At 63.2% G+C, this 12342-nt stretch overlaps 5 protein-coding genes across 5 annotated transcripts; 3 read left to right on the forward strand and 2 right to left on the reverse strand.

The window, feature by feature from the left end:
- Positions 1-141: 141 nt before the first annotated feature.
- Q8F55_006869 (uncharacterized protein) lies at positions 142-1742 on the reverse strand (the record flags this gene model as incomplete). Its single annotated transcript, XM_069355309.1, has 7 exons — positions 142-957; positions 1008-1124; positions 1170-1301; positions 1354-1485; positions 1527-1592; positions 1646-1677; positions 1733-1742. The coding sequence occupies 7 exons, from the start codon at positions 1740-1742 to the stop codon at positions 142-144; spliced, it is 1305 nt and encodes a 434-aa protein (XP_069207380.1).
- A 446-nt stretch (positions 1743-2188) lies between these two features.
- Q8F55_006870 (uncharacterized protein) lies at positions 2189-6628 on the forward strand (the record flags this gene model as incomplete). Its single annotated transcript, XM_069355310.1, has 9 exons — positions 2189-2825; positions 2868-3197; positions 3233-3316; positions 3356-3527; positions 3569-3810; positions 3853-4557; positions 4594-5351; positions 5389-5954; positions 6010-6628. 9 exons carry the CDS (start codon positions 2189-2191, stop codon positions 6626-6628), a joined length of 4113 nt encoding a protein of 1370 aa, XP_069207381.1.
- Positions 6629-7126: 498 nt separating this feature from the next.
- Q8F55_006871 (uncharacterized protein) lies at positions 7127-8351 on the forward strand (the record flags this gene model as incomplete). Its single annotated transcript, XM_069355311.1, has 4 exons — positions 7127-7191; positions 7264-7512; positions 7625-8052; positions 8230-8351. 4 exons carry the CDS (start codon positions 7127-7129, stop codon positions 8349-8351), a joined length of 864 nt encoding a protein of 287 aa, XP_069207382.1.
- Positions 8352-8604: 253 nt separating this feature from the next.
- On the forward strand, positions 8605-9493 carry Q8F55_006872 (uncharacterized protein; the record flags this gene model as incomplete). Its single annotated transcript, XM_069355312.1, has 5 exons — positions 8605-8647; positions 8682-8732; positions 8765-8936; positions 8993-9071; positions 9155-9493. The coding sequence occupies 5 exons, from the start codon at positions 8605-8607 to the stop codon at positions 9491-9493; spliced, it is 684 nt and encodes a 227-aa protein (XP_069207383.1).
- Positions 9494-9567: 74 nt separating this feature from the next.
- On the reverse strand, positions 9568-11109 carry Q8F55_006873 (uncharacterized protein; the record flags this gene model as incomplete). Its single annotated transcript, XM_069355313.1, has 1 exon — positions 9568-11109. The coding sequence occupies one exon, from the start codon at positions 11107-11109 to the stop codon at positions 9568-9570; it is 1542 nt and encodes a 513-aa protein (XP_069207384.1).
- Positions 11110-12342: the final 1233 nt, after the last annotated feature.

The following is a 12342-nucleotide window of genomic DNA, read 5'->3' on the forward strand; positions in this document are numbered from 1 at the left end:
TAGTCCTTCCCTACCGCCCTGGCCGCAATATTGTAACGCACAGCTGCATGTTTCAAGTTGCAGCCATTAAACCCAGTTCTGGCCACGCGTCTCGACTTGGATGCATCTGACAGGCACACTCAACTGGCTATGTCTATACTCTTACGCCCATCGGCTCTTCGAAAGAGGCCCCTCGAGCTTCTTGCGACGCCGGTCCTCACCCTCACTCTTGTCCTTTGACTCTTCGCGACTAGCTGAATCGCGCCGACGCGGTGGCGGCGGCGGCGAGCGGGAGCGGGAGCGGGACTTGTCATCGCGTCGCGCCGATGGCGCAGGAGGCGTGTCGTCGCGTCCACCGCGCCTAGGAGGCGTCGCATCGTCACCACCACCACGCCTCGGCGGAGTGTCGTCATAACGTTCCCCACGACGAGGAGGCGTGTCGTCGTCGCGAGGACGCCGAGACGAGCCACCGCGGCCACCTTCCTCCTCACGGGCGCGGCGAGGGGGAGTGACAGTTGGGCTCCGCTGACGCTTGCGCTCCGGTGTGTCATCACGATCGTCACGACCAGTTCGGCGGCGAGGAGGAGTGCGACTGTCTGACCTCGATGGAGACCGCCGGCGACGGGGCGGAGGGGAAGGGGAGCGACGACGAGGCGGGGGCGAGGGAGAGCGGCGGCGGGGAGGAGGCGAGGGCGAACGCCGGCGGTAATCGGCACGAGGAGGCGACCGATCACGAGTGTCGCGTGGGCCGTCGCGCTGAGCACGCGCGCCATAGCCGTTGTCTCGCTCGCGACCAGCAAAGCCCGCATCGCGGTCGCGGCCGTATCCATATCCGCCGCCGCCACCTCCGCCGCGCCCACCGTAGCCACGGTCCCGATCACCGTACCCTCCGCGGTCGCCAAAACGGCCCCCACGGTCGCGGTCATCAAAGCGCCTAGGTGGGCCGGAGCGGTAATCGTCGCGTCCACCCCGGTCATCCTGCGGTGTGAGCAATGACTGGTGGACATGCAAACTTCAGCCATACTCACTCTCCTGGGGCCGTCACGTGCTCCAATGGCTTCGGCACGAGCGCGCATCTGGGCATCCGTGTCTACTGGACCCCTCCTCTGCGCCTCTTCGAGCTCAGCCTTCTTCGCGGCAATGAACTGCGAGCGTTAGCTGTACTCAGGAGCAAAGACGAATCTACACACCTCGGCAGGAACACCGCCAACAGTCTTCTGCGCTGAAAGGAGCAGCTTCCACAGCTCGTCGACGAATGCAGCAGCGCCGTACTTGTCCATAAAGCCGACGAGCGCAACCTGCATCTTCCTCGGGTCGGGAATCTGAGCAGTGTCAGACGAGCAGTATCAGGATGCCGATCTGGCTCCAACTCACAGGCTTGTCTTTATCCTCCAACATGCTGTACACGTACTCCACAACAACATCATCTTCGAAGCGCATAAGCTCAGTAATGCGCTTCGCAATCCACGGCCTCAACACGGACACATTGACCTTGCGGAGGTCGACCTGGAGGGGAGTCAGCCAAGTGTAGGTGGTTAGAATCCCACCTTTTCGCTAAAGTGAGGAGGGAACTTTGTAGCCTTGATGCTGAGCGCCTCCTTGTCCTTGAAGCGCTGTGGCCAGTCAGCACAAGGTTGTTGTTGTTCAGAGAAGGTGGAGTACTAACCGTGTCTTGCGAGGCATCTGCGCCGCGCATGCCTGCGAAGAATGGTTAGAATGGTAGATTGGATAGAGTCAGTCTGATTGTACCCACTGTCTGCCATGATGGGCAAGGGGCTGCAGTTGCCTGTGTGTCAAACAATGGCCGAAGATGGAGACAAGATGTCGATGGAGGATGCAGTTGGACGACCCAAAGACAGACATCCTCTCGACTTGTTTTTGGCCATGAGACGGGAGTATATTGGGGTATTTGTGACGTGACGTATTACAAACCACCGTGGGAAAGTGGACGGATTGTTGTCGGGTCAATACAACCGCGTTGTGCAACGACGCGCTTCCAAGTAACTCTCAAACCATCTCAACCCTCCGACCTTGCCTTTGACAGCGAGGTTTGCACACCCCACTGCACCCCGTCGCCCTGAGGGGAGGAGAGCGATTGGACAACGTATAGTCATACCCACACACACATACACACTCCCCGCAGGTTGCCTTGGCAAGCGCGCGACACACACTTCGCCACTCGACTTTGATCGCCTGGCGCTCTGGCCCCATGTCAACGGCAGCGCCGGCCGCCGTCCTGCCAGAGGAGGGCAGCGCCTCGCCTCAGCACGAGGTCACCGACGATCGTCCTCCTTCCCAGAATGACGATTCTACGCTGCCCGTCACTGCCGAAGTGCAACCCGGCGCCGACGCCGACATGGACCCGATGACCAGCAAGGATGCCGACGGAGCCGACGGCACCCCAAGCGCCGAGGTCCGCGAGCTATCACCACCGGTGGAAGACGACCTCGCCCCGCTGCCAAAGGAGTTTGATCCGGATGCTCCGACGCCGGTCGTTACCACTGCACCGCTGCCAGACGACGACCTCGCCATCCGGCGTGACCCGACCCCCGAGCCCGAACTGGCGGTGGAGGCTACTGTCGCCGAGGAGCAGGCCCCAGCCGATGCCATGGATGTGGACGACGCCGACCCATATGCTCAAGATGCGTCTCTGGTTGCTGGCGAGGAAGACCGCGCCGGCGTTCTCACCGCCATTACCTCAATTCAGTGGCCCGCCGGATTTGAGGAGGAGGAAGAGGCCCTCAACGACCGGCCTGTCGAGGAACCCATGAACGATGAACAGCCAATAATAGAGGGTCCGGAGCAGGCGCCGGAGGAGGAGATTGCTCGCCGCAGGAGCCCATCGCGTAAGTCCCGAACAGCAGGACCTCTGAAACTGATGCCATCAGCTGAATTGTCTCCACTCTCGCCGCTGTCCGAACTCCCGTCAGAGTTCATCGAGGAAGTGGCTCCCGCGCCCACACCAGCTCCGGTAGCTGAGTCGTCCAAAGCTGCACAGCGCCGGTCTGCTTCTCCAGGGAAGCGCTCGCCTGGTGACCCCAGCGTAGTCGACCTGACTGGTGCCGAAGGCGGTAGATCGAAGCGCAAGGGCAAGGCCCCGGAACGCTTCGGGGGCGGAAGTGCCGACTTTGGCGACCTCGACGACGACTTTGAGGTTGGTCCCAAAGGCAAGAGGATCTACAAGAAGGCCAAGGGGTTGGACGGCAAGCCTATCAAAAGTGAGCAAGGCTGCTTGGCGTAACTGACGACCAAGAGGAACCGAAGTCACGAAAGAGGCTGGACCAGGACCTTGGTATCTCTCGCGATGGAGAACTGCCGCCAGAAAAGGTTGTACCTCGTGAGTACATACGAACGTGGAGCAACTCTGACGATGCAGGTGCCAAAACCCTCACAGATGTCAAGATCAAGGAGATGCTTAAAGGCAAGGACAAGGAGGTGCAGCTCGCACCTTGCATTCGCCCACGTTACGGACGCTGGGGAAAGTGCACTCAGTGCGTTAGCAAGGTTGGTGGCGACTCGTGCCGCTTTAGGACCTACCGCACGTTCCCGTGAGTCAAACGCGGAGTCGCCCTGGGCTGACAGTTGGCAGGATCGATCCAGCAACTGCAGAGATTCAAGGACCTGGCTTCTTCGAGTCGACCCAGTGGGCTGGCGAGATGACACCTCTCCCGCAGCGCTTCAACACTGAGCTTACAGAGGAGCACATGGTCCGCACCGAGCGGACGGTCGCTGCCCCCTTGTTAAATCTCGTCACCGGCGAGATGCGACATGTTCTCAAGCATCGTCCGTTGTTACGCGGCGTGGACTCGGCTCTGCACCGGTCTGTCTGTGGTGCGTATGCAAACGCCACTTGGAGCTGTCTAACCACTCCAGACTTCTGTGCTTCGACAATCTTTGGAGGCTTCTTCTTCTGCAAGAAGTGCGGCCGCGACTACTGCCTGGAATGTGAGCGATTCTTCAGCAGCAGTTCTACGGAACTGCGGGACTCGCCCTGGGCTCTGTCGGACGCCGCTCGTCCTCGACTGCAACGGTGCACACGAGAAGGCGATGAGAAGCTCCCCAGCGACGTCAAGGAAAGCCGGAGGAGCCACAACAACGTGTTTATGCACAGTCGCGAAGACCTGGTGCCCGTTTCGCGCTTCTCAGCCAAGGAGATCAAAGACAACTGGCTCGCCCTCATCGACTTTGTCCTCGAACCTCAAGACGACAAGTTCAGCGTTGAAGATTGTCTGCTCACCCTCGGTGTGCAGGAAGAAGAGACGGAGCTTGCGGACGCTGTGCGCGAGTACTTCCAATCGGAGAAGAGCAAGCGACCTGCCGAGGCACCTGTGCCGGCGCTTGCCGCAGAAGACGTCGAAAAGTTCTACGAGGCATCAAAGCACCTTCCCAGTGTCCCTGACCCAACCGACCTCAAAACACACCCGTTCATCTACATTGACGCCGCCAAGCTGGATAATGACAAGTTTGATGTCTTGTGGGCTCGGGGCGAACCCATGGTGGCATACGGCGTCGAGGATAAGTTCCTGCTCGACTGGTCCCCCGATGGCTTCATCAAGCGATTCGGCAGCGAGCCATGCTGTGAGTCTACGTATCGTGGCATGGCTAACGATGTAGATGTGCTCGAGTGCCAAACAGAAGTTGTCAAGAAGATGACTGTTGGGCAGTTCTTTCAAATGTTCAAAGATCCGGCACTACGCGAATTACATGTCCAAGACTGGCCAAAGCTCGCTCCAACGCCCATGCCGTCACACGGCGCCGTGCAGCTGCGCAGTGGCCCAGGATCAACGATCTCGGGTCGCAGCCGGTCGCCTTCTGTGCGTGCGCTGAGCCCTGTAAAGCAAGTTGGCGGTGCCAACGGCGTGAACGGGGCACGCTACCCCTCGGACGACCGCTCGCGGCAGACCTCGCCGGTGAAGGACGCTGGAGCTACATCTGATACCTCGCGGCCTCGACAGGCGTCGCCCCTCAAGAACGGCTCGGAGGTTCGCGAAGCTTCACCACCAAAGGCCGACCACACCGTTCCTCATACCAATGGAGCACCCAAGGCTGACAACACCCGTCCTCACACCAACGGCACGAACGAGGAAGAGGGAGTGAATGGGTCGAACCAGCCTGGAAAGGCGGCCAGTGCGGAGGAGACGAAGCTGTCTGACAAGACGGACGGCGCGGAGGAGACGATGTTGTCTGAAGCTGCCGATCCCGAGGTCACTCATGTGCCCAAGAAGATCAAGCCTGGGATTTTCAAGTTGAAAGACTGGCCGTCTACCGATGACTTTGAGTTCGCCTACCCGGACCTGTACAACGACTTCAACAGGGCCTTGCCTGTGCCCGACTTCACTAGACGCGATGGCGTCCTCAACCTCTACTCGCATGTAGGTTTCGATGCTGTGTGCAGTGCGCTGATGCCAGTTCCCCGCCGGCCCGACTCGCCCCGATATTGGCCCGAAGATGTACAACGCCTTCGCTGCACGCGAGGAGGCAGGAGGGATGGGATCGACACGATTGCACATGGACGTTGCGGACGCTGTCAACATCATGCTGCACGCAAGCAAGCGGGACGATGGCACGCCCGGCTGCGCTGTCTGGGACCTCTACAAGGCCGAGGACGCCGACACGTTGCGCCTGTATCTCAAGAACAAGTTTGCCGACGAAGCCAAGGAGAAGGCTGGCAAGCCTTCGTTCACGGACCCGATCCACGCGCAAATGTTCTACCTTGACGCGGAAATGCGGAAAGAGCTGTTTGACAAGCACGGGGTGACCAGCTTCCGCGTGTACCAGTACCCCGGTCAAGCCGTGTTCATCCCCGCTGGGTGTGCACATCAAGTTTGCAACCTTGCCGACTGCATCAAGATTGCTCTCGACTTTGTCAGCCCTCACAATACGCACCGCTGTCAACAGCTTGTACGCGACTTTCGCCGCGAGAACTTTTTGCGGGCATGGAAGGACGACGTGTTGCAGCTGTACAACGTCATGTGGTGAGTGGCGGCTCGGACTTGGCGACTTGATTTGCGGTTACTGACCGCGTCACAGGTACGCTTGGACGAATGTGCGCGAGACGCGACAACGACGCGCGCAGGCAGCCGCCGTGGCCGCCTCGGCCCAAGCTGCGCGACACGCGCATCTCGCTTCTTTGGCGAACGGGAACAGCGCGCCGTTTACGCTCCGGGCTGCAATGTCGCCCAGTCGTAACCTGCTATCGCCAGCGATGAGCAGCGTGCGCGATGATCCAGCGCCGCCTTCTCCGCGCGAGCGGGTTGAAAATGAGGCTGGATCGGGTGTCGGCTCAGCGGGGCGGCCAAGTGGCCCCAGTTCGCCGGCGCCGGCGCCACGGGATGGGGCTCCCGATTCTGCCAGCACTGAAACGGACATGGACGTGGACGCGGCTGCGCCGTCGCCCAAGCAGATACTAGCCGACAAGCTGTTCGCGGCGGCCTTGGCCAGGGAGCCGATTGCGCCTGCTCTTGATCTCGACCCGCGCAAGCGGAGCACGCCGCCGCCTCTGGACCCGTCGCCGCCTAGGCAACAGCCTGCTCAGCCGCGTGAAAAGGCCAAGCTGGTCCAAGTGATTCAGCGGGGCCACGCGCCGTTGGGGCTGGCGTACGACGCCCTGACTCGAGACCTGGGATCTGGCGCGGACGAGTTGCCGTAGGGGGCGTGCATTGGGCCAAGTAGGTGTATCTGGATGTGTACATGTGCATGATAAGCGGTGTTGTGTTTGGCGATGTAGTCGAGAGTCGGTGTGGTCGAGCCGAGTGCCTAGACAGTGACAGTCAGCGGCGGGTTGTAATCTGGCGCGTGTGTGGGCAGTTGTCGCGATAAGCGATCAGCTGGTCGTCACCCTGGCGGAGTGTGCCCACCCCGCCCATTGTCCTGGGCTGTCGGCTAAGCCGTGTTTGTAATTGAAATGACCACGTGTTCCTAATCGGCTCTGCCCTGGCAAAGTCGACCCGACGCAAGTCTATCGCTTGTCGCGCCGGGATTTGGCAGACGCGCCAGCCAGCCAGCCAGCCAGCGCCAGCGCCGACGGCCGCACCACGACCGCCCCGGCCCCGTCTCCAGCATACATAAGTCGCGACGCCAGCCCCCCCTTTCCCAACTCCACGCACTCACTCAATCCCACCTACCCACCCACCCACCAGACATCACAATGGCCGCTCCCCCCGCCCGCCTCCGCCTCCAGAACAAGGTCGCCGTCGTCACCGGCGCCGGCTCGTGAGTAGCGCCGGCGGCGCGGGCGACATCCCGTGCCGCGACATGCAGCGACGAGCACTAACCCCGCCCCAGCGGCATCGGCCTCGAGACGTCGCTCCAGTTCGCGGCCGAGGGCGCGCTCGTCGTCCTGTCCGACGTGAACGAGGACGCTGTCAAGAAGGCGGCCGCGCGTGTTGCCGAGCAGTTCCCGTCGTCGCAGGCTTTCGCGCTCAAGGCCGACGTCGGCAAGGAGGAGGACGTCAAGGCGCTCATCGAGGCCGCTGTTGAGAAGTTTGGCCGTCTCGACGTGCTCTTCAACAACGCGGGTATTATGCACCCCAAGTGAGTCGGGCGGCCGTCGGCCGGGGGAGGGGTCTGCAACACAGCTGCTGCCTGGACCCCTTCCTCGCGTGCTCGCTGCGCTCGCACGCTCGCACGCCGCTCACACACGCAGGGACGACGACGCCGTCAACACCGATGAGAAGATCTGGGACCTCACCAACCAGATCAACGTCAAGGGCGTGTGGTACGGCTGCAAGCACGGCATCATCGCCATGCGCAAGAACAAGGCCGACCCCGCCAAGGGCCTCGGCGTTGGCGGCTCGATCATCAACGTCGCGTCGTTTGTCGCAAAGCTCGGCGCCGCCACCCCCCAGCTCGCGTACACTGCCTCCAAGGGCGCCGTCCTCGCCATGACGCGCGAGCTGGCTATGATCCACGCCCGCGAGGCCATCCGCTTCAACGCGCTCTGCCCCGGCCCCATCCGCACCCCGCTCCTCATGGACTACCTCAACACGCCTGAGAAGCTCAACCGTCGCCTGGTCCACTGCCCTATGGGCCGCTTCGGCGAGGCCGTCGAGCAGGCCAAGGCTGTTGTCTTCCGTGAGTCGTGCGAGTACGAATGCAGCGAGCGCGAACGTCCGGGTGTCTGCGTGCGTGGGTGTCACCGATGTCACCGGCGTCACCGTCACCAGTGTCACCGGGTACTACCCCTGATCCGCGCTCGCTGTCTCTGCTTTGCCCCGCTTGCCCCGCTTTGACCCCCGCTCACACCCCCAGTCGCTTCCGACGACTCGTCGTTCGTTAACGGCACCGACTTCCTCGTCGACGGCGGCCTCGCCGCGTGCTACGTCACGGCCGAGGGCGAGTACCAGGGCGCTGTCCCCAAGGGCCTTGCGTAGGCGTGGGCGTGGGCTTGAGCGCGAGCGCGCCGGCACATACGCCGCCATTTGTACATTGCATTATAGTTTGGTCTTCATGTGAGAGTAGAAGCAGCTTGCAGCTTGGAAGCGGAGTGTCAGAAGTGGAAATTTCAAATGTCAACAACAGCGGTCGGCTGGAGATCGGCTGTCGGCGGCAACCGGGCCGGCGGGCGCGTGTTCGGTTATGACGGTGCGGGTGCCATGTTGCAATGTTGTCGTTGTACACTCGACCATGGCAGTGACGATAAAGACAGTGACGGGTGCGACGATATCGCGTGAGCAGCGACCGCTGTCCAGAGCTGACCGCAGCGGCCGAGCGCGCCGCAGCCAAGCGCGTCCTCGTCGACTCGTTCCTCAGCAGTGGGTAGCTGGGCCGCGCGAGCTGACAGCAGACCCAGAGCACATGGCGCTGTGGGCGCACTCGGCGGCGGCGAACACGGCGCTGAATGAGACGTACATCGAGTACGCTCTGGCAGCGGGGCACGAGCTGGCGTTGGCCGACGTCGACGGGGACGTGGGCGGGGTGGCTATATGGGTCGCGCCGGGCGCGGACTTTATCCCGGCGTACGTTGCCCCACATGCCCGCCGCCCGCCGACCCCTTCCCGAGCTGACAGCGCAGGGGCACGCGCCGCGCCGACGTGTTCGAGGCCGCGCTGGCCGCGCTCCCGCCGTCGCACAAGGACTATTTCATCGACGAGGTGAGCCGCCCCACCACCGCCGCCTAGCCGCTAGCCGCGCTTAGCCGCCCGCCCGCTCGCTCGCTGACGCTCGCTCACCGCAGCTCTGGCCCGTCTCCGGCGCCATGGTCGACGCCGTCCTCCCCGACGCCGAGAGACAGTGGTGGTACCTCCCGATGATTGGCGTCTCGCCGCAAGCACAGGGCCGCGGCGTGGGCCGCGCGCTGTTGGGCGCCAAGGTCGCCGAGGTGGCCGCGACCACGGAGGGCGAGGCGGGCCGGGGGGCCCGCGCGATCGCGCTGTATACCGAGAGCCCGGGGAACATTGCCTTCTACGGCAAGCTTGGGTTCGGGCTGCGTGCCGAGCAGGTGCACAGCCTGCCGAGCGGGGAGAGGTGGCACAACATGTTCTTGTCGTACCCGCCCGACGCGGAGGTCGAATAGCCACATGTACATTCTACACCACACTACGACTGACTACTGACTGTACTGTCCTTTATTGAATCTACACGCCCCCGCTAGAACGCCGGGATGTCTTCCACCCAGTGCACAGAGTTGATGACGAGGCTGAACGCGCGGAAGCTCAGCACCACCTCGGGCTTGGTCCCCGGCACGCCGTTCCCCTCGTTGTCCTTCCAGTAGTCGGGGTTCTTCTGCCACGGGTTGATGAGCGTCACGCGGCCCGCGGCCCACCCGTTGCCCGGGTCGGTGCTGCGCGTCTTGTCGATCGTGTACGCGTGGTTGCCGACGAGCTGCACCAGCGTGCTGCGCCCGTTGTTGATCTGGTCAAAGTCGATGATCGTGTACGACTTGTGGTTCTGCGGCGTCTGGTCGCCGACGTAGACGACGGGCGAGCCCGCGTTCGGCTGGATAATCGTCCCCGTGCTGTCCTTGTTGCCCAGGTAGCTGATGCTGTCGATCGGCACCGTGCCAATGACACACGGCGTCGCGCTCTGCAGGCAGCGGAAGGCCGCGAAAAGAATCCCAGTGTCGTACCCCCGCCGCTCGCGGTAGATGCTCTTCGGGGTGCCGCCCAGCACCGCCGCCATGACGTTCTCGGCACGCACGCCAACGAGGCCAGAGTACCCGATGCCCTTGGCGTCCTTCGCCGTCGAGCTGCGCTGGTCGTCCCGGTAGTCGAGCCACTTGGCCATCGCCTTCTCGAACAGCGGCATGAAGAAGATAGGCGTGGGCGGGTAGCTGCCGTCTGCGGCCTGCTTGCCCGCGTCGTTTACAGGCTGGTAGCCGAGGTACGGCCAGCAGCGCGAGTTTGCGTTGGACAGCGTGGGCAGCGTGTCGTCGACAATCACAATGTCCGTGTTGCCGCCGTACTTGAACGCGAAGCCGATGGTCCGGTCGCCGGCGTTCGGGCGGTCAAACAGCTTGATGACGCTGCGCTTGAGATACCGCATGTACCCCGAGGTCACGAGCGCCATGATGCCCGCGCCCATGCCGCAGTCGCCAATGCCGCCCTGCTGCACGTCGGCGGGGACGAGGTTGACGTAGTCTTCCAGTGCCCAGAGCTCGCCGATCTGCGTCGTGCCGCCGCCACCGAGCACGTTCGTGAACTTGTACTCGCACTTCTTAGTCGGGTCGGTGTTCGGCACCGGGAGCGAGGGCTGCGACCCTCCGGCGATCATCGCGGCGTGGTAGTCGGGGTCGGTGAGGCTGAAGCCCTGCTGGGCCGGCGCGCCGACGTCGGGCGCGTCCTCGTTTGTCCCGGCGATAGGGAGGGCCGTGTCGGCGGGCGGGGGCGGGGGCGGCGCCGCGTCAGTGCCAGAGGGAGCGGCGCCGTTCTCCTGCGCCGTCAGGTTGCCACCAATGTCGTGCACGTTGTCGTTGCCCGACCCGCTGCCGCCGTCGGCGGCGACCTTGATCCGGTGGGGGATGACGCCGCCGCCGTCGTGCGCGTTGACGATGGCATAGGCGTACAGGCTGCCGGCGCCGGGCGACTGGCGCCTGTGCAGCTCTGCGAGGGAGACGGGCGGGGGCGAGGGCGCGGCGAGGGCCGGCGCGGAGAGGAGTGCGAGGAGCGCTAGGAGGAGGGCGCTGGGCCGCATGGTCAGTGTGTGGTGGGGGAAGTAGGCCCCGAGGAAGGTGTGCTAAGTACGTTAAGTAGTGGTTGTCGGGAGTGGTGGGAGTACACTGCCATTCTCGCACCGGCGCCAGTCACCGAACAGGCAAGCATGGTCGAGGTGAATACCGCCCTCCCCCACCCTCCTAGCAGCCTGCCCGCCCGCCTGCCTGCCTGCCTGCTCCCTGCACGCTGCACTGCACGCCTGCATGCCTCGCCCGGCCCCCTCGGTGGTTGCGGTTGCAGTGCACAGTGCGCACCGACGCCGTTTGTGGCGCTCAGATCTGGGCGCGGAAGTGGACAATCAATCTCGTTTGGGATCTGCCAAGCCAGCGCACTGGCAGTGTGCAGCGAGCGGACCGGCTTGGCGCCCGCACACTCACAGCAGATCGTGATTACGTCTGGTGCCGTGTGCGTGGCCGCACCGATCGCGCAGCGGTGCATTAGTGGCGGAATGTATCGCCACGATCGCCACGCTGTGGACATGAGAACAGGCTGGCCCAGGCCTGTGGGGACCCGCGTGCTCGCTCAGCAATCCTCAGCTTACGGACCGGGGGTCGTCCTGAGCAGAGGCGGTCGGCAGCTTGTAAAGGTGCAGTGTAGTTGAGGTGCAGGGTACCGCCGCCGAGCTCGGAAGCATACCTGGGACCAAGGCTCTAAACCTCCCTCCCCTCCATCCACTGCGACTCTGCACGCTTTAACACTTTAGCAACAGGCGACGTAGTAAGGGGTTGTCGCAACGCAACTATCTCCAACTATCTACCGCACCGAGCCCCCGCGCTACCGCACCAAGCCCCCGCCGCAGTGCCCACCTACACGGCTCGGAGACAAACAGCCCCCGCAGCCGTGGCGCCTCGGCTGGTGATATCATATCACGCGGATCAGGAAGCCGAGGATCGTGGCCCACAAAGCCGTATCCACGCTCCACTGACGCCAGCTGCCTCGTCATGAAGGTGGGCTCGTGGATCCACACTTTGGGAGCCACACGATCGTCGGGAGGCCGAGGCCGTGGGCCAAGGAACCGCGTTCCTGTGGCTCTAAGGCCAGCACCAACACCCCCCCCCCCCCGCGGCCCTGTCACTTTGCCCTGCTGCACCAGCTTCCGAGCCGGCTCTCGGCCCGGATCGCAGCTGCACCGACATCTGTGACGCGACGCGGCGCATACTTTGACCACGCACGCCGCGCCACAGTGGAGCGAGTGGTGGAGCAGCAGCTAGGA

Source organism: Vanrija albida (genome assembly GCF_041260175.1).
Source record: "Vanrija albida strain AlHP1 chromosome Unknown contig_5, whole genome shotgun sequence".
NCBI lineage: Eukaryota > Fungi > Basidiomycota > Tremellomycetes > Trichosporonales > Trichosporonaceae > Vanrija > Vanrija albida.